The 20,732-nt window shown below is 43.0% G+C and overlaps 2 protein-coding genes across 3 annotated transcripts in view; one reads left to right on the top strand and one right to left on the bottom strand.

Moving 5' to 3' along the window:
* Positions 1-1,435: 1,435 nt before the first annotated feature.
* LOC147059497 (ubiquitin-like protein 7) lies at positions 1,436-4,380 on the bottom strand. Of its 2 annotated transcripts, none has more exons than XM_085907582.1 (11): positions 4,145-4,380; positions 3,685-3,859; positions 3,371-3,490; positions 3,188-3,273; positions 2,889-2,973; positions 2,768-2,825; positions 2,557-2,702; positions 2,417-2,466; positions 2,170-2,346; positions 1,933-2,052; positions 1,436-1,849 (listed from the first exon to the last, which is right to left on the bottom strand). In XM_085907582.1, the coding sequence occupies exons 2-11, from the start codon at positions 3,857-3,859 to the stop codon at positions 1,709-1,711; spliced, it is 1,158 nt and encodes a 385-aa protein (XP_085763708.1). In that variant the 5' UTR covers positions 4,145-4,380; the 3' UTR covers positions 1,436-1,708. The 2 variants fall into 2 exon arrangements, with proteins under 2 accessions (XP_085763708.1, XP_085763709.1); XM_085907583.1 differs by lacking the exon at positions 4,145-4,380 and adding an exon at positions 4,021-4,118.
* A 313-nt stretch (positions 4,381-4,693) lies between these two features.
* The window catches only part of cd276 (CD276 molecule), a 46,612-nt gene continuing 30,573 nt past the window's right edge, over positions 4,694-20,732 (top strand). The window contains exons 1-4 of the mRNA XM_085908052.1: positions 4,694-4,973; positions 6,503-6,605; positions 14,064-14,414; positions 16,150-16,446. Coding sequence (XP_085764178.1) covers positions 6,557-6,605; positions 14,064-14,414; positions 16,150-16,446 — 697 coding nt within the window. The 5' untranslated portion in view covers positions 4,694-4,973; positions 6,503-6,556. The remainder of the gene's footprint in view (positions 4,974-6,502; positions 6,606-14,063; positions 14,415-16,149; positions 16,447-20,732) is intronic.

Raw genomic sequence — 20,732 nt, 5'->3', positions numbered from 1 at the left:
CGCGAGTTGTTGTCTGATGCTTTCGTTGATGACGGCACCAGTTGCCATGGCTACGCTTCTCTGTAAATAGCGCGCTGCTGCTATATTGTTTGAGTCAAGGACTGTGGCTATTGGTATCCTCTCTCTCTTGTTATTGGGGTAAAGTGAAGCTTCAAACTGGCTTCATGGATCAATTGTTGTATTTGTTTGACTCCTTGAGATAGTCCTCTGTTCAAAATTGGGCTGAAAGCACACAGACTTGGAATTTTCTGAAACTCTTTAAAAATAACCATATTGAGGAGTCACAAAATACAACTGGTTCAGGAAGTCCATTTGAAGCTTTGTTTTCCCACTCACTTAACAGATCAGGAAGTAACCCACTAATGTACAAATGCAAACATTTGATAATATAATTTAACTGATGAAAAAAAAAAATCACCAACCAGTAGCAAGGTAACAAGATACAAACCAAGATGTTGCCAACAGCGGAAAATGCTCACAAGCAAACAAACCAGGAAGTATTCTTTCGTCAAATGCTTAATGACATTCCGAGATTCTTGTTGAAGCATTCACTCAGGCTACATTTCCACTTCTGTCTTGAAATGTTATCATCCATCAAAGCTGTACATTAAAATCCATTTTTCCAAGGTTCTATAGAGACAGGTGATCTCCACCTCTTCCATCAATGCATGAAACACATCAGAGGAGCTTTTGTGCACTAAAGAAAGAGCCAAGATGGAAGATCTCGTACAAAAATGTGAGTTGAAAGCATTCGAATGGAGCGTAGAGGGTTATAGAAATGACCTGCTGTCTGTCCACCTTTTTACACCCGACATGGTGACAGAAAGCAATCTCGGGTACCAGACGTTATGCTAATGATGCTTCCTTTCACCAACATGTTGGTGAAAAGAGAGGTTCCTCATCCAGGTGGTCTGACGTGGCTATTGTTCTTCTCGTCTGTTCTGCTTTGATTAGAAAAACATTTACACATTACATGGCTGCCATTATGGCCAGAAACCATTCAGACTCAAGTCAGTACACACCAGTGGAGCCAAAGAATGGTGAGGGAAAAATACTTTTTTAAATTTTGTTTGATTTGAATAACAAAAAAAAGGTTCTCTCCTTGCTAAGCAAAACAAACCAGCAAGTAGCCAATTTGTTAATAGTATAAGGACGTAATTATTAAACTAAATAGGTGTGATGTCATATTAAAGATTGAAAGTAAAAGTCAGTCTATTGTAACAATATCGTCAGGACTGAAACAGACCTATACTGCCATCTAGTAGTCAAATCAGAAAACAGGAAGTTGGGCCACTTGATTAGGTACATAACATCTGACCCTTACAAGCAGGCTGAAGGGCATAATATTAAAGAAATTGTTTACGATTCCTCTCAGTTGTCCAAAAATGATTTCGACTATGCTAGAAATGTTTCTTTTTTCATTCACAAAGTGCATTTTGTGTGCCTTTAATAGTGTTGAGATGATGACAAGATCCTCAGCAGTCCACATTGCAATGCACATTTTCTTTTTCTCATTTTCCATGTTTTTCATGACTAGAAAATTGGTCATTTTCCAGAAGGCTTGGGAACCCAGATTTATTTTTGTATTACAAGTACACTGACAAATAAAGTATGATGATATTATGATACAACACAATGAATGTCATAACGTGCCAACAAAAATCCTTGTGTTGTTCATTCGAGTTGAATTTAATGAGCAGGTCTGCATTCAGAGTCCCGGTCCCCCAGCAAAGATGAGTTCCAGGGCGGCCTGGATGTCTCCGTCAGTGGCCTGCAGTGCTCTGAGCATCAGTTCCTCATCCTGGATGCCCATGTCCCTGAGCTGTTGCATTTGCGACTGCCATCGGCCCTGAATGCATCGCATCGCCCGCAAGTCGCTTTACTTTCTCTTTTACGTGTCTCAGCATGCGCTTTAACTGAGATATTTGTTACCTGCAGGGCAGACATGTTGGTGGCTTGGAGGGCTTGTTGCAGTGCCTGACTGAACAGGTCGTTACTGACGGGGGTCCCTGCCGGCATAGGGGGGCCGCCGCTCGACGACGACGACTCGGCCTACAACCGAGTTTGAATAATGTGACATATGATAGAAATCTTTGGCTAAAGTCTAACTGTAGTTTGAAAGAATCATACAAAAAAGAAAGTGTGAATGCTTGGCTGTTAAGTTTTGACCTGGTTGGCTGTGGTCGGAGTCACTGCGCTGCTTTCGGGCGTGCTAGCGAGAGCTAGCGCCGTAGCTAGCTCGCTCTGCGTAATGGGTCGTGGGCCCGTGGCGCCGCTGTGGTTGAGCGAGAGCGGCCGAATGCCCGCCGAGACCCCCGCTCTGCTTGAAGGGCCTGCCGGGCTGCCCTGCTCCATCCAAAACAACACTCGTGAGAATTATGACTTGTCTGACGCTCAGAGGCAAGCAAAGACTCACAGGCTGGAAGTCTTCATCATCATCAGACATGCCCTCAAACATGAAGCCTCCTGCCCACAGAACAGTTTGGGTTAGTATGGCGAGGTGGATGATGTTTAATCTAAAAAAAAAAAAAAAAAAGATGAAATAAATGTACCCACCGGGCATATCACTGTAGGAGCTAGCTGAAGTGTTGCGGGTAGAAGATGTGGCAGCGGCACCGGTGGACTGCGTGGGTGCGCTTCCTGCCACAGAGTGCAACACCAGAATGATGGCGTTGACCAGGGCCGGGTGTGAGCTGATCAGTCTGTAAGGTACCAAAAAGAACTTTATGATCTGCACGTCTGACACGGAAAAAAAACAAGCACTCACGTGTCTAACATGTTGGGGTCTGTGAACTGCACAAAGAGATCTTTGTCTTGAAGCACGCCTGTGATGACAAATGTCAGCATTTCCATGTTGGTACCAATGAAGAAAAAGCATCGGGTCATACCTAGAGCCACAGGGTCGGACCTGAGTCCCGGTGTAGCCACAATGATCTGATCCAGGGACTCTTTGTTGGTCAACATTTTGTACACCTGGGTAAAGAAGAGAGATGCAGGATTAAGTAGTGTGTGCATTTTGCTTTTTCTTTGGATATTTTGTGTATCTCACCAGAGCTCTGTTTGGAAATTTACACATAGTGTGTTGTTATTTTTTTAGATGAATACTTGACTATATTTATACACTCAAGATTGAGATTGTGCGGTTGTACCTAATAGTCATTAAATATATGCATAGCGTCATTCTCACAGAGTCTCTGTAGGTGGAGTGTAGCGAGTGGAGGGCGGCGTGGAGCATTCGGAACTCCCTGGCCGCAGTTGCTCTGTTCACAGGTTCTGAAATAATAATATCGATAAAAAAAAAAAGACATTTAAAGTTTTGGCATGTATTTCAAATTCAAAATATATTCTTAAAATTTGTTAAAAGACACACCTGCAATGCTTTCAGGCTCTGGCCAAGTCTTTTTCAGGACATGCAAGGTGGATCCCGGTAGAATCCCGCAGGCATCAAGCGTGAAGTCATCCTTCAGCTTACGCCCACAATGGACCAGCTCTGGAACCACATAAAGCACACATGGCATCTATCAAGCTAGTGTTAAAGGTGGAGCCTAAGTATCATTGTGCATATGTGGAGAAAAATGATACAACTCAAATACATCAAATTGTACTGGTGCAGCTGAATGCACCCCGATCAATAAATCTCGACCCTCTCTAATGAACTACTAACACCTCTCCAAGTGGACTTACCTATGAGATCAGGGTCGGGTATAGAGTCGGGAAGCTGCGCGGCCACAAGCTGCTTTAGGGTGGCAACTCTGTAGCCTCCAGGAGCGACGTCCCCTGGCATCATCTCGGGGAAGTGGAAGGTGGATTTAGGCTGATCCAACAGCTTCAAGGACAAGTGCCAGTCTGAGGATCCCATCTAGAGGAGGATGAGTAGGAGGAGGGTAATCAAATAAATATACCACCCAGGGTTAAACATACAATAAAGACCTTGTGCTTAATTTGCTAGTTAACCCTAACTCTATGCAACGTTAGCAAATATGCAATCACGCTTAGCCGGCTTTCCCAAAACGCACTTACTGGATCGCAAATGTGTATTAAGCTATTCCAATGTATGACATAACATACAATATTGAATGGATAAAAGCAAGACTACAAATGGAAATGTTCAGTAAAAGCGCACGAAAGAGAAGCGCACACTCACCGTTTCAATGTTGACACTCGACTCGCTTCCTGGGTTTTAGTCACGTGGTACACGGTGCGTTTAAAGTCAGTGTCCACGTTAGGGAACTTTCACGCTCCATCCATTTTCTTAATCAAAACAAAGAAATATTTCTCTCAGACGTTGAATGCACAAGCTAAACCTTTCATGTGTTTTATTTCGTTTGTTATGATGGTTTTATCACATGCACTTAATAGATTTTTCCGCTGTCTTGTTCAGACGGGGCTGCGTCATGTCTCGGGGGAAAATGTGATTCCAGAAAGATGAATCATGATGGGGTTGTTTTCATTTCGGTTAAGAGGCGCTATCCAAACTCGACAAACTAACTAACCTTAGTCACATTATAAAACATAAATAAATATTCGGTCTAATTGATCAGTTCCACATCACTAGAGATTGTGTGAAAATCACATACTGTAGTGCTGTATTTAATGACGCTCCGTCAAAAAGAGCTTTTGCATGAATAAAATACTAATGAGGTTCTCAGAACCTGCATTTTTTTTTTACGCTGTCAAACTGGGAGTGGGTCGGGATTCGTCCCCCTCGAGATGACATCACCACCGGGCAGAGCAGCAAGGAGTGGTTTAGTGAATGCAACCAGATCCAAATCAATGGAACACACTCGCGTACTTTGATAAACCCCGATAGAGCCATTTCAAGACAGCAAAACACACCGTTATCTTCACGCTCAGCGGGACGAGAGGAATAAAACCAAAACACACGTCGTGTTCCTGAAGGCAACATCGACTGGACTGAAAAGACAACGCCGCTGTCACTTTAGTAGTTTTTTCTCGTCTTTGTCCATACCATGGTAAGAAACTATCCACCCACTACTTTGATTGCATGCATTTTGCTAAAAGTTACGACTCCAGCGTGTTATTTAAAGCATCAGGCATCTAAGTCGAAATCAGGGCTGACGTTTGTATACTTTTTCTCAGGATTAATGTCGTAATTTCTTATTTTAGCCGTCGGGAAAGTCGTGGCAAATAACGTTTGTGTGCCCCCGGTCGGCGACGTGGAGGAATTGCGTTCAATGACGCACTAGAAATGGGAATCCCCTGCATAGTACTTGAACTTTTTTTTTAATTAACAGAGGTGATGTGTCAAAAGTAATCTTCTAGAGGGTGTTTCCTGACTTAAGTTGTTCTTTATCACATGCTTGTTCAGCAGGCAGGTACAACATCCGGTGGGATGTAGAGGATGTTGTAGTCCCCATCCGGATAACTTGAGTGGGAAGTGATGTCATCCTGTTGTGACTGCGTCCATCCATTCATTTTCTCCACCATCTATCCTCATTTGGGTCGACAATTAATTTAGTCAACACAGAATATTATGTTCTGTAATCATTTTTACATCACATATACTAAATGAAATCTTTCACCAGAAAAAAAAAAATCTAAAAATGAAAACTAAATCACGCCTGACAAAATGTCTACTGTAAATAAAGTTCTCCAAATTTTCAACACCCATGACACATTTTAGTGTTAACATGATCATTTCTCGAAACTCCCTCTGTGGTGTTGTCATAATGGGGCGCTACAAATGTGATTTTTTTTCCTGTTAAAAATAACAATCTATAAATCAACGGCCCCCAAGTGTGCTCCAGATCTTTTCCCAATTGGAAAAGTGATAAAAACCTTTAACAAATGAGAGTTAAAAGGATTTTTACACTACCAGCATGGGGTAGCACAAGTCAGTTAGTCACTTCCTGGTGTCTGGACACCACCAGGCGGAGTCAGCCTGTGGTTTGGTTTAGGGAGTTGGTCCAATTTCACATTGTGCTCTCCAAAGAACAACTCAAGGGAAATCGGGGTGGATGTTTTTTATTTCCTTGTTGCTATGTCAAGTTTACTTGAACAGTCTGGAGAAAGTGGCGAGCTGCTCAGTTATGGAAACTTTGGTCATGATGAGACTGCAAGACTGACCCACATCCGTTCCGCTCAAGTCAAACATTAAGGCTGATGGAAAAACATGAAACTTCTCATGTACAGTAGTTTTTGGCTTATTTTATTCGAAATATATTGGCTCAACTTGTGAACGTCACATGACTGAACCCAGAAAACTGGTGAGCCATGATTGGTCGTTACCTGAGCCCTTAAGCACTGTGATGTCACAATGGCCGCCCCCTGGATTGGATAAAAGCAGGGGCATTTGGTCAATTTATATACTACAAACACAATATTAGTTTGAATGCCGTGTTTAGACAAGTTAAAAATATATCATTGTAAAGAAAATCTTTGACTTTGAGTGGGTAGTCCTTTGGGGTTTAAAACTACCAGGCAAGGATAAGAAAAGATGACTAGTAGATGTTCTTTAATTGCTTTGTTTTGATCCCTGCAGCGTCACGCCTGACGAAGTTTTGCCGCTGTCCAAATCCACCCTGGGATCACCACCATGACCCTGCCGCTGCTGTTATCTGCCATGCTGGCCGTCCAAGCTGTTGGTGGGTGTCAGCTGTGGTAACAATACACCCCCTTGAGGTCCATTAGTCTTCCCTCTTCAGAGCTTTGTAGGGCAACAAGAAGGATTGAAAGGATTCTCAAAGTTGCTGTAGTTTTAGACGAGGGGTCACATATGGGCCCTTGAAGGACTTTTGAAAACTGAAATGGGCCAAACTAGGAAAAGGTTTGCGAAATAACCTATAGACATACATGCATATGGAATATAAGATACGTTTTGTCGTATATTTCGAATGGAATGTTTTGGTAATGCGCTCGTAGGGAATTTTTCGACGCCCTCCATGCAAACTGCTTTTAGAGCAGATTTTTTCATCGTTCTGAAAAGGGTGGTTGGGTGATGTCGCAACGAAGGAATCATAACTTCAAAGTTTCACTTCTGTACAAGCAAAGAAGTTGGGTCATCATAAAAAAGTAACAAATAGGCTCAGGCTGGCTTGATAACGTCTGTGCGCACCGTAAATAAAAGAAAAGAGTCTAGCATGTCAAAAATTGCGATCTGCACTGTGGAAGGTTTATAACCTTTTTTTTCTTTGCTGTTGGTGTAGACTTGGACACATCATGTAAATTAAAATCTCATACCGGCTGATACAGCATGTCAAAATGCGGCCTCAACATCCTCAGGCAAACCTGTAAAATTGACTAACTTCTTTTGGGGGTGAAAAAAAAAAACACCCCATAAAATTCAACCCTTTTCTTCCACACAGCAAATTTCCCTGAGGACTATACTAACTTGATGAAATAATATGACAAATTGGGATTTGAGTGAGAATGCAAGCTTGGGAGTTTACATGACAAAATGTGGTGACCTGATTCAACTTGCGGCTCAGTGGAGCTCAGTACAACCAGTTGTTCATTAGGCATCTCTTCTCCGCCGACACAAATTGGACCACGGGCCGGCTCATTAGCGGCGGCGTGGCATCCGCACGGAGGAGGAGTAGATGTCGGTTGGCTCGTGCAATGATTCAGTTTCTCTCCACTGAGTGGAGCACTAAACGAATTAGTTGGCTGCTGCACATGGAACTCGATACAAAAACACTGCTGTTGTTGTGCCGATTATGCATAATCAAAGGGTAACGTTAGTCCTAGCACAATATGACATCCTGTCTCCGAACAACAATAACAAAATGGCTGCCAAGAGATTTTATTTTGTAGCTTGTCTTATGCAGGTTTCTTCATTTGGGCCGCATTTGATTTCTTCTTTTATAAACCTCATTTACATGTTTTAAATGTCTTAATTTACACCGCCAGTAAGGGGAAAATATTGCGTTTCAATTTGCACATTTGACATAAATTGTTTAAAATGTGTCATGTGACAACATGTGTAAATTTGTCTGCACGTTTATTTATGCAATTTAACTTGGAGAATTATTGTAATGGTTGTCAAGTTGATGTCTAATTTGCTTTCTCTGGTTGCCGGTTAGTTGCAGAGCACGTACTGCCTGGACAAAAGTACATTAGTGACTTTCCTTGAGTAGTGCCAGCCAGTGAAGGAGGCGGAGCTAATGGCAGGCCATTAGTCTAGCAATTGTATTTAATACAACATAGAAAGTTGACCAGATTTCACTCTGGGAGAGGAGCCTCGGGCTAATTAAAATTAATTAGTGTAATTGGATCGATTCCCCTGGGCGAGAAAATGGTCTGCTCTCGACTGTCTTTACAAGTGCGATAGCTGTGAATGCTCCTCCCCCGTGTCTTTCCTTCCCCCAACACTGTGATTGATTCTGCAGAGAAGGCTCACTTTAGCTTGCACATAAATTCAATTTTAGGCTATTACCCCGTATCTGTGATGCTCTTGCTAATTTGATTGCGTCCGCTGAAGGGTCCCATCGAGGAGCCGTCTTGACTGAGACCGGTTTCAGCACGGCCCATACGAGTCATCGGTTTTGTTGGCCCTCCGTCCTCCTTCCGTTCTCCCCCGTGCATTCATTGAGACAGAGTGCATTACCCAACAAGCGCCTCATGATTATTTCAACATGTCGTCAAATTGCAGGCCTGTGGGACTGTTTAAAAATTGATTCAGGTAATATGCAGCAATTCGTACTTCAGCAGGGGGTGGAGCAGGACATGGAGCCATGTGTGGTTGACTTTGAGTTGTTTGGATGGATGCGGGAGCCGTGCTTGGAAACTGTTACAGGCTCAGCTACTTTGCTGAGGAGAGTCCCAAAAAAACAAAAAAACAAAACAAATACGATGACAGGCACTTTTAAAGGAATCCCAATGTAACGAATTTTCTTAAAATTGCATGAAATCAATGGCAATTTTCTGTTCCTCTCATTTCTAAATTCTAGTTGCTGTTTGTAAAACGACCACGAGAGGGCGCTCAATATTGGTATTGGCTCTGACAGGTACCTTGAAATAAGGCTGGTGTTAGCGACGACAACAAGCAAATTAGACAGTGTTCTGTTTTGATTGGCATTTTCTGAGAGGTACTCACTATCGCGTTCTGATTTTTACTTGTTTTTTAATGAATACCTTTCAGGATGGTCCAGTTCCAAAACATGCTGTTAAATTGTAAGAAAAAGATGGACAACATCCTGTGAAGGCAAATCAAGGAAGCCTTCACTGCCATGCTGTTTCTCTTCATCTTTTAAGACTTCTGTCCTCAAGTGAGATCTGACCCTTTGACCGTACGTCTACCTTGTCAGCTAGCCACTTTCCTTTTTTTCCTTTTTTTTTTTTTTCATTTGTGAAACCGCAGCTCATCAAAAGGCACTCGGTGTCTGCGGACTTGTAAGCCAGAGGCTCAGTCTTATCTGACTGCCCGGGCCCATTAGCGGGTTATTGACAGGATATGAGATGGCTCGTATCAAGGAAGGAGGCAAGAGAAGGGTGATGTTGGGCAGCTGAGAGAGAGAGAGAGAGAGAGAGAGAGAGAGAGAGAGAGAGAGAGAGAGAGTGCGAGAAAGGAAGGCTAGTGTGTGAGAGAGAAAGAGATCGAGGGGCAGAGAGATTTACGGAAAAAAACAGCACAAAAGAACCTGATTTATGACTCTGCGGGAAATAAGCAAGTCTGAGTCCTTATCTAGCTGATCACCTGGATGTCTCCCTGGCGAAGACACTACTTTGTGATTTCCTGGAGAAATACATAAGAAAAGAGCAGATTATATTCAGAGCTTGATGTTGAAAGTGACCCTTTTCATGCGCATAGGCTGCATATGAGGATTGGATGGGAAACATCTGCAAATGAAGTCTCCCTTGATGATCATGTAAAGACCTCATTGCCGGGATCCATCTCTCCTCAGATTGGGTGCGCCGATTAGCATTCATTTAGTCACTCTTTTCACGTCCATTTTCGGTTTGCCATTTTCAGACAAAAATCAAGATTACAGTGCACGCTCCCATCAATCTAATGACACCCATTGCCCCCCCCAGTGTAAGATAATGGACATCCACATGTGCGGAAATCAAAAGCTCACTTTTCCTTTCAGAATTCCTGCAGGTCTTGGTTGTGTCGATAAAGTAATTAGTATGAAAGGGCTCACACATCCGTTGAGCTCAGTCATTTGATGTTCTGGTCCGTACAAAACGCTCAGAATGGAAATTTGTTGGGCTGCTATATCACAAGTTGACTAAGGGGGGCAGTATTATACAAGCATAGTTAGAAACAACCGCTCTACTTAACCTCGACCAAGTTTTGCCCATGTTCACCACATGTGCATGTTTGTGTGTGTATGTGTGTGTATGTGTGTGTATATATATTGACACACTGTTCTCCAATCACTCGTCTAAAACCTTCAATTGTTACCCATTTAGCTCGCTATGTCAATAATATCTCCTTTTCATTTGCCTTTGTACTGATCGTTCACAAACTCCTACTAATGCATTGGCCTCCGTGAGAATTACCCTTTAAATGTGTGCACACCATGATTAGCAGATGGCCAGACCCCAATCATTGTGTAAATATCTCTGTCCAGGTATTGAACGGTAGTTATTACCTTGACAAAAGGAAGACTGAGGCATTAATTATGTGGCAGAAAAAGTCTCTTGCAGCAGCATCACCGGAGAAAATGAATTGACAATAGGAAATAATTTATGACATAACCATAAATTGCACCATTTTTGCAGTGGTCAACTTTGTACCATTATATTATATTTACTTCCCACGCCATTTGACTTTGCACGCACAACCCGGCACTGAGAACATTTGTTATTTGCCGCGTGTGTTTGTCAACGTGACCGATGTCAGTCACGCTGACAGAAAGCTCTTTGCTCCACTGCAGCTTCCTTACAGCTTCTCCATTGTAGTGTCAGGAGTTCCTTGTGTCCAACTCCTCACACTGCATTGCTACGGACCTGCCAGTAGTCAAGCAGGTGTGGAATATCAATGTGGTCTCTGGCCTTTGGGGCCGGAGAGGAAAACGTGTTTTGTGTGTGTATGCGTGCGAGGCTAACTGCTGTTGGATTATATTGAAACAGATACTACACAACATGTGTCTCTTTCTTCATAGAGATCATGGAAACTAGACTCATAAGAGCCTTTGTGGAACATCTGACATTTTCTGCTTTTTACACCACACCCCACAAAGCGGGATAGTGGTCTGCAAGTCTCTGGGCCAACAAACCACATACCCTGCTCAGACACACTTGACCACTGCGGTCAGATTGTTTGGCAAACGTGAGCACTGTGCTCAAGCCCAGCATAGTAGGCAAAGATCACGACCATATCAGGCTTTGGTTTAAAAAGAACCAAACCCTGACCCTTCTCTGTCCAACGTTGGTCCACACTCACATGACACAGTTTCATTCGGTTGCCATCACGTTATATTACAACACTATATGACTGCATTTTTTTTTTCCTTTTACTTTGTTCCTCATTTCAAGTCAGTTGATTTATATTTTGTTGCTTACGGACGAGCATAGGCACAGAACATAGACATGATTGTTTACCCGTGGTTGTCATGAGGTACGATTATTAACTCCATTGTAAGGCTGCACGGATAAGTAAGGTTGATTGAAGTGCAGCAGGTTGTTGAAGCACAAACATTGGGGAAATATGAGGCACAAACATTGGGTAAATATACCACACGGACAAAAAGGTACAAGGATACCTGGTCGTTATGCCGGCAGAAAATGAAAACATAAGGGGTCGGTCGTATAAGCCTTTTTTCATCCGCTCTTCTAGGAAAAAAGAATCTATGAGAGTTTTGATGTGTGCCTGGAGCTCATTCATGGCCATTGATTCAGAGAAACATGATGTTGAAACTATTTTTTATTTTTATTTATTTCCTTTAACAAGTTCCATCATTACCATCAAAGTTGTTTTTCGAAGCAAACATTTGCCTACAATTTCTTGGATAAGTGATAAACATTTTATGACAACGAAGGAGTGCAACTCAAAGTTTAAAAATATGACATTTGCGAAAGGCTTAATTCAACGCTAACGAACATGCTGAATGACCACTTTGACTAACTAATCGTCTCACACAAAGTTTATGACAGCAGTCCTTGGGACAACCACACTAAAAACATCTTCCCCCTTTTTATTTTACGAGATAACTCATCAGAAACGTCTCCGGCGACAATGTGCATAAAACATCCCAGTTGGTGCACCCTCGTGCCGATGAGCACGCCGCGGTTAAACGCTCCGCTCGTATCCACGCTTGCCGCGAGCCTCCTTTCCCATCATCACGAGCCTCAATAGTAATACCGGCTTGCCAACACCTGACAAAAACTGTTATTGTTGGTAGGTGTTTGAAAATGCCACGGTGACGCTTAGGCTTGAAATTAGAGTGGAGAGCGGTGTGAAGATCATTTAAAGACTTTTTTTTCTTTTCTTCCTTTCCTAGTCAGCGCTCGCCTCTAAGCAGGTGCCAGCAGCCGCCAAAGGCTTAAATGAGTTTATTTCATGTCGGCTGTGAAAGTGCCCGTCTCTGTCACGTAGGCACTCAAACAGAGCTGAGGCCCATAAACACAAAGTGCAGCGTGTAAATCGCGGCAGCCTGACGTCTCCCAGCCTGCCCTCGATGGCTGCTCAGCATGTCTTTATAGAGAGGGCAGGAGAGGAGAATCCTTACTCCCCCCTCAGGGAAGACCCCACTGGGAAGACCGCTACATCTACCACCTACCCTCCTCTCCTCTAAACTTTGTCGACTGTAGAGGAATTCAAGAGTGTTCTTAACCTTATTGACAGATATCATCTTTAGCTTGGTCGTATTTTGTACTACAACCGTCCTGCCCCCACCTTTCTGAATGCACATGGTGGTGTGACTCATCCATGGCTGCTTTCAGAGTGATTTAATTGATCCCTGTGTCCCGTCACCTCCTTCTTCCAACATGCATATCATGGAGGACTATCACTGGCCCGTTTCTTGGAATAATGAAACACTCATCATGAGTGCAAGGAATGTGATCTAGAAACAAACCAAAGTGTGGCATTTGCTTTTTCGCTCTATCTGCGTTTTGGCGGTCAGAAAAAAGTCAACCCAATGTCACATTAGTCTCCAATTTCTCAATGGACGTCAGAATGTTTTTGTGGAAGCGGGCAACCTTGAGAAGTTGAACACGGCTGGTCCAGATTTTACAGGGCAAGATTTGAATTCAAACCCAATCACCACTGCGGAAACAAAACATGCTTTATATCATGAACTTCTTCAGTTATCAAGATGACACTCTTATCCCCCATAAAACATGATCACACTTTCCAAAACGATAAACAGAAAGGGATTATTGTGACACGGGAGCCCTTTTTCTCCCTTTATCTTGCTGTAGTTTTACCGTTAGCCGATAGATGACACTGTTCAGGCATCAGTGGCAAGAGATACCTCGTTGGGATGTGTTAAACGTACACGGCATGAAAAATAGGCCTGCCTTGACTCAGCGTTCGTACATGAAGGCGCTCAAAGTCTTGTTTGTTGTTAATTGGATAGTTGATTAAAGCACCCCTGAATTGGTCAAATCTACCCCATACCAAAGTGAGTCAACGTTAACAATACCCCGTGTTGGAGTTCAAAAGCGAGTGAAGAGACAAAAAATGCTACCTTGATTTGAACAATTACAGGGACAAAACACTTTGTTGCTCCTGGGGCCCAAGTAAATTTTTTTTCCCTCCTCTCCTGTGATGTAGATGAGTGTCTTGGTGTTGTATATAAGCAGGCAGGGATAAATGAGAAGCGCTGACTCGCAAGGATGCCACGAACGTCTGCCTGAAATGGCCGCTAATCCGGAATAATTACGCTTTCACCCTCGTCTAGACAAACAATGAAGCATGTGCCACTCAATCACCGACTTTTTCAGTCAAAGAGGCGGCGGCATTGTCTTAAAAAAAAAAAAACACACTCTAGAATTTTTGCGTTAATCCCCTTTTACATACTTCCTGCTGCCATATTTGTTTCTGAAAAAAATCTAGCGTACGATTCAAACTGCTTGACTTTGAAGGATATCAGTCAATTCCATTTAAACCTTTTGTACGATGTCACTCACAAGATGCTCCACCTCTCTTGTAGCCCAGATGGAGGTGCTCGTCCCCGACCAGCCCATGGTGGCGTTGCACGATACGGACGTCATCCTAAACTGCTCCTTCAGCCCCGCTGGCCCCTTCAACGCATCTGACGTGACAATCTTCTGGCAACTGACCGACACCAAGCGCAGCGTGTACGGATACAGCGAAGGTCGCGATCAGCTGGCTGACCAGGCCGAACGCTTCGTCAACCGCACCGGCCTGTTCCCTCACGAGCTGGGTCGGGGCAACGCCTCGCTGTTGCTGAGGAAGGTGGTGGTGGCTGACGAAGGCAGCTACACTTGCTTTGTCAGAGTGCGAGAATACGGCAGCGCTGCTTTGTTTCTACAGGTGGCCGGTGAGTTTCCCTTTGTACCACACACAACCCCATTTAGCGGTAAAAAATATTGCCTACAATCAAATAAGAGTTTAACATCCAAAGATTCTTTTTTTTTTTTTAAACACACACTAATAATACAGCATGTGTTACACTTAAGTGCATGTGGTAAGTAAACATGATAAACAGATTCCCCAGGGCTGCTCAACTGCATGTCTGGTCAATAAGCGGTGATTGTGGCCTCTGTTGTGATCAATAGCTGCTGACTTTGACTATCAGATGTTGTTTTGGTCAATCAGCCTTTCCCAACATCTTGGCATCTTACATGGCGAGACTTTTCATTTACTTACAGTGCAATGGCACATTTGTATATCTATTGAGAAGATGGCTGGTCAATTCTCAAAGGATGAATGTGCATTAGGTCGTGTTAATGAATAATGTCCCCCCCTTCTCCCCATCCTGTCCATTTCCCAACAGTGACAAATTGGTTCCATTTTATGCATGAGATTTATACATGTTTCTATTTTTGAACAGCATTCACATTGTATATTTCCTACCTGCTGTGAATGCAAAGAAGCCAACCGTCTTGATGGAAATGCGACAGTCAAATGTACAGCAGTCGGCTGTATCTTTATTGACTCGCCAAGCATACATCACGTTCATATTATAAATGCTGTGATGTGATTCACTCCAATTACTGATCTCCACTTCAATTTCGCTATGACATAATTCACTCCATTCACGATACAGTTCCTCAACATGCTCTGACACAAAAACGTTGCATTCAAAATATTGTAAGATTTCACCAAGACTCAATTAATCGTGATCCATATGTAATAAAAAATGGCTTTCGTTTATTTTAGGAATGGAAGACCCCTAGTTCGCTAAAAGCGCAGTAAATCCCATCTCCATGGTAAAAGTCCACTTTTCACCAGCAGATCAAATCATCTCAGGCTCAGCTCCGCCCCCTTGTTTGCTGTGCCATGATTGGCTTTGGGAATAGAACAGCCTCTTTCCGCTTCCACCTTTGTACCCTTACTTCAGCGCCAGGGATTGGGATTTTCAGCAAATCTGACATCAGATGCCTACACTCTTTTTCCAGACCTTGGGTTGTCTCCAAATCTCAGAGACAGCCAATTTCTGCCTATCTTCACAACATGGTTGGAACCAAATTTTTTTTTTTTTACGAGTTGTTTTGAATTTTGGCACTCTGGGGTGTGTTGAGATGCAGCATGCCTGTATGACACTGATACCTTGTGGGATTTTCAACGATTTTATGCTAAGTGGCACTAAATATAATTTATGCCTTAATGTGAATGATATAAACCATTTCCCAAGGTAGTCAAACCAAACTCTGGAAGTTTTTATGCTTGTCTAAATCATCTAGCCCATCCATAACCTGTCAGTTTTTTTTCTCAATTTAAAACAATTTCAAGGTTATTCTTTTAGCATCATATTTGTTTTTGTTAAAATACCTCAAGGATCAGGAAGCCGAGCTATTTACGTAAAACAAAAATGGATATGTTATGGGGGGGGGGGGTGCTATTATCAAAATTAGTCCCGCATGCAACGGATATGCAAAACGGCCGGCTGACAGACACACTTTTACAAAACAAGCAGATAACAAAAACATTTACTTGGTTGTTTAATTTCACACTCGATTGGTGGGCAGGTACTCGAGCGAGGGCATTATTTGTGTACAAGCAATTGAAAAGTCAATTTTCCATAGCATGTCCCTGCATTTGTTTTCATCCAGCACCTTACTCAAAGCCCGTGGTGACCTTGGAGCCGGAATCTAACCTTCGGCCGGGCGAAGAGGTGGCCCTCACTTGCGAGGCTTATGGAGGCTACCCAGAAGCCAATGTCATGTGGCAGGACGGCGGTGGCCGCAACCTGACCGACAATGTCACCACTTCGGTGGTGGCTAACGAGGAGGGTCTGTTCTCCCTGACCAGCGTGCTGACGGTCGTGCTGGAACCCAACAGCACCTACAGCTGCAGACTCATCAACCCGTTGCTGGGGGAGGAGGGGAATGCCTTCGTCACCATCACGGGTGAGTGTCCCCTTAAACCCATTTTTACATAGCGCCTCAAAATTGTTGTGCCCAAAGACCACGTTTCGTTTATCAAAGAAACTCAATAAAGCAGTGTCAGAAATGCATCGTTTTGGAATCGAAGATCCGATCGATTATTGCATTGATTAATCGGGGAATTATTTTGCACTTTGATTCATTTTGAACAGCGACTAAAACTTAGAATTGACAGTTTATTACAAATAAATCCTAAATCAGAGTGAGTTCTTTGTGTTTTGCCCCATTGCACTTGAAGCAGTGTCAAGTTTGATAAACATCTTCTCCAAGGGCAAGCAAAAGACGATGTTACTATTTTTCAATCTTCTTAAATTTATGAATTCGCAGATTCTATAAAATATGTACTGTAGGTTTCTAATATGCCGGACCGGACTTTCTGCTTCAAATGTTCCTAATCCCACTGTTGCCCTTCTTTGATAAGTGCAAAGGGAGGACTCCAAAAGGTAAGGCAAGGCCAGGTCTCTAATGGAAGCACAACTGTGTGAAATAGCTCGTAAATTATGGCAGAGGTGGACCGGACCTTTTCTTTGGGCTTGAGCTGGTGCTGAAACTTGAGGGCAGGTAAAGTGGGGGTCCAGGTAGGGGGTCACCGTGTGCTGCTCCACTGGGCTGGGAAATGAATGCGCTTTCTGGAAACAGGATGGCCAGGTGACAAAAGTGGGCTAAAGGGGTGGGTGGGCCTTCAAAATACTTTAGATGGCCTCTTTCAAACGGTACAGGTGGAGTCATGTTTTGTTGTACTCGGGCCATGAAGAAGTATAAACACACAAAGAGGGTAACATTTACTTAGATATGATGTATTTTACTTCTAGCTTGTTCCAGCTGACTTTGTGCAACAGTTATTGAACACACTAGCGTGGTTACCAACCAGTCTCAGGGGACATACAAATAATAAAAAGAGAAATAGAATGGCATGAGTTTTGTAATCTTCAAACCAAATGTCCTACCATTTGCTATTTGATTGTGTCACATTTGCTGCTGTGGAACGTCATTCAAACACTGCGGTGAATCATTGGGAGTGTCATAAAAACAGCGGCACCTTTATGTAACAAGATTAACAAGTTGATAGGCCAAAACTTTCTTACAATTTTCAATTTCCAGCAGACCATCGGAGGGCTGCAAATTAAATTCAGATAGGTCAGTATATGTGGTGCTTTGTGGGTTTTGATTTGAAGCAGTGTGATCTCTTATTTCCTCAAATCATTCTTCGGAACTAGAGAATCAGTCATAATGAGTTCAGAAGAAGCTGGTCAAGAGCAGAACAAAAAGTAAATAAATAAATAAATAGAAATAGAAATAAGACTTTGCAAGCACGGTGACAGTAAAAACATACAATTTAGTGTTGGACACTAAAACAAGCAACCTCAGAAATACCCAAGACCCTTAATTTAAACTGTAATAATTTTCAGAGAATGGGTGCAGTTAAGGAAAAAAAAAATACACAAAAAAAGAAACCCAGGAAGAGTAATTTCTTGTTGTGGACGCCAGAGCACAGAGACGACACTTGCTCGTAAACATGAGGGAGATATACAGTATTTTGCGCGGGGGCTCGTTTGAAAGGAAAATGTATGTGTTTACAACAGCTGCTGTGTGCTCAACAGCCACTATAATTAACGCTGACCCCGCGGAAGTCTTTTGTAGCCGAGTGGAGTGCGACAGGCTCTAGTTGACATGCTGCTTATTGTGTGTACACGCGTACGATGCAGCCGCTCACTGCATACTCCATTTTGTAGCGACTTTTGGCTCATACCATCAGGAATTGATTTGGTTTTGATGATCTTTCGGGGTCTACTCGACCATTATTATAAGTTTGGGACCGGCAGTGTATTAGGTCAATGGGCGGGAATTAAACATATCAAAATGGCAACTTAAATTTGTGCTTGGACCATGACAACAAAATCAAACTAAAATAGAAACTCATGTGAGGGTGGTGGGGAATCAGAGAGTAGGATATAAATTCAAACTGGGATCAGAAATATCATCATAAGGAATCTCTTTAATTAACAAACCTTTTTTGAATTGGGGCAAATGTCAAGCATTGTCTAGTCAATGATCTGCATTTGAAGTCAGGGGTGCTTAGCCAGTAAGTACAGTGTCAATGCTTCAATCGTTACCTTTGGCTTTCTTGACCGTTTTAATCCAAGGTTGATTTTAGACTAATCTGTCGAATTTCTGGTGTGTTGGAAACTTGGTAGGTTCCTGAAGTAGATTCAATAACAAGACTACATTTCCCAGTCTCCAAGTCTATTTTATTGCGTCTCATTAGCATTTTGAGTCCACAGAAGTTGTAAATGTCGTCGTCTTCTTGATTAGTTTTGAAAGTCGGCAAGAGTTTAAAACGTACACTACCGGCACCCGCAGCACTTAAGTGGAATGATATTGATCCGTGCGAGCATTTGGTCTGTAATATGTTAATACTTCAATCGTTTGCTTTGACTTTCTGTCGCGGGCGATTAACTGATTCAGTTCTAAAATCTTTAGCAGCTTTAGCTGTATCAAGCATCTCAGAGATGTTATCTTTCTAAACCCACATTCTACCTCTGGAGTATTTGAATTTGCTGGGATATTATAGATTTTGCAGCGCCGATCCATTGTGCGGGAGACCCTGAGGAATTACTGAATAAGAGAGTGTTGGAACGAAGCATATTCGAGTCTTCAAATCAGCTGCTGCTTTTCTGCTACAATATCATCATCTCACTCTTCTCTAGTCCAGTCTGACCATTTTAGTCTCCATAAGAAAAAATGATGATTGTGGCTTTTATAGCGCAAGAGTCCTTTCTCTTATCATTTACTACTGCCCCGTGTGAAGGCAGAGGTTTGGTTTTGTATCCAAACATCCGTAGTGGTGTGATTGCCGCAGCAAGTTTAGCTGATGGCTTGTTTTCAAGACCTGTCACTGAACTACTACCTCCCTCAGCAACATGACCCCTCCAATCCGCCCCACACACACACCAGCCCATCTCAGCCAGCACTCCCATTGAAGCCGGTCGTAATTTCCCCAGCATCACTAAACTAGCGCAGCGTTTCGTGGCCAAGTACGACAAGAGAGCAAGAGCGGAAATGAGGCCGACAAGGTGAAAAGTGGATGACAGAAAGCACCGTGATGGTGTCCAAAGAGTTGACAGGAAATTGACTCGTTGATGGGCGAGAGAGCTAACCCAAGGATTTCAGAGAAGTCTTCTTGCCAGATCCAACTTTTTGACCTGACAAGGGAAAACACTTTTTGAAAGGGCTCGGACCCGAATGAGGGCCAAGTAAGCGGGTCGAGCATTAGCCACCCTTCAACCTTTCCATCTCTACATATACGGTACGCTACGCATACTGAATACGCATGAAATCATCAACACAAAAACATGACCCTTATCACCTGCATGCACTGATGTGTCTATACAGTCCAGATTGCCTGGCTCCATTGTTGTACTTGAAGTTCTACAGAAGGAAAATGAAGGGCATGGTTTAGAAATTCACCCGGAGCCTATTGAAAGCATGACAGCTGAGTTGAATGTGCGTTTAACTCTTGTGTGCGAGTCCATCACAGGCATGACAGTTTTTCGAAATTACAACACCCCCTCCTTTTTTCTCTCCTCTTTTAAAGATTGACCGTGCCATTCTACCTGCCTCCCCGCCTGTCTTTGAAAAGTAACTAACCAAAGCGGTAAAAGAACAGACGGTGGGCGGGACATTTTGTTGCAATAGCGCTATGAGCAACAAAGCCAGACAACATCAGCTTCTCATACACAGAGATCTGAGCCAGAACCATTTTTTATCAAATTTGTCTTGTTCCTTACAGAAACAGGAATTTGACTGATAGTTCTGGCAGTCAATGGGAATATTAGCTTAAAAAAAACATGATGTAGCTTTCATCGAAGAGCCAATGGTTGTTTGTATGTGCCCTGTCCAAGTTGTTCTTTGCCTTTCTCGCCAAGCTTGGGCTAAGATCCAACTCCCAGATGGATGGAAGCGTGAAAGCGTAAATGTAAGTGTTAATGGTCATTTGTCTATATGTGCCAAAGTCAGCCGGGATAGGCTTCAGCTCACCCGTGACCCGAGTGAGGGCAAGCACTACAGAAAATGGATGAATGGACTTAGTCCCCCCCCACGTTCCGTGTCGGTGCCGTTTATACAGAAAGCAGGATAAAGGTTGAAAATCAGCTTTTAAGTCCAGGGTGAAAGGGTCTATCGCCATCGGACAGCTTCTTCCACTTCAGTGGAACACAATTTTGAAGAAATGAAAGATGTGATTAATGTGT

Source organism: Syngnathus leptorhynchus, chromosome 3 (assembly GCF_054491065.1).
Source record: "Syngnathus leptorhynchus isolate UIUO chromosome 3, UIUO_Slep, whole genome shotgun sequence".
Taxonomy (NCBI): domain Eukaryota; kingdom Metazoa; phylum Chordata; class Actinopteri; order Syngnathiformes; family Syngnathidae; genus Syngnathus; species Syngnathus leptorhynchus.
Note: the sequence above shows the minus strand (reverse complement) of the source record. Positions and strands in the feature narration are given on the sequence as shown.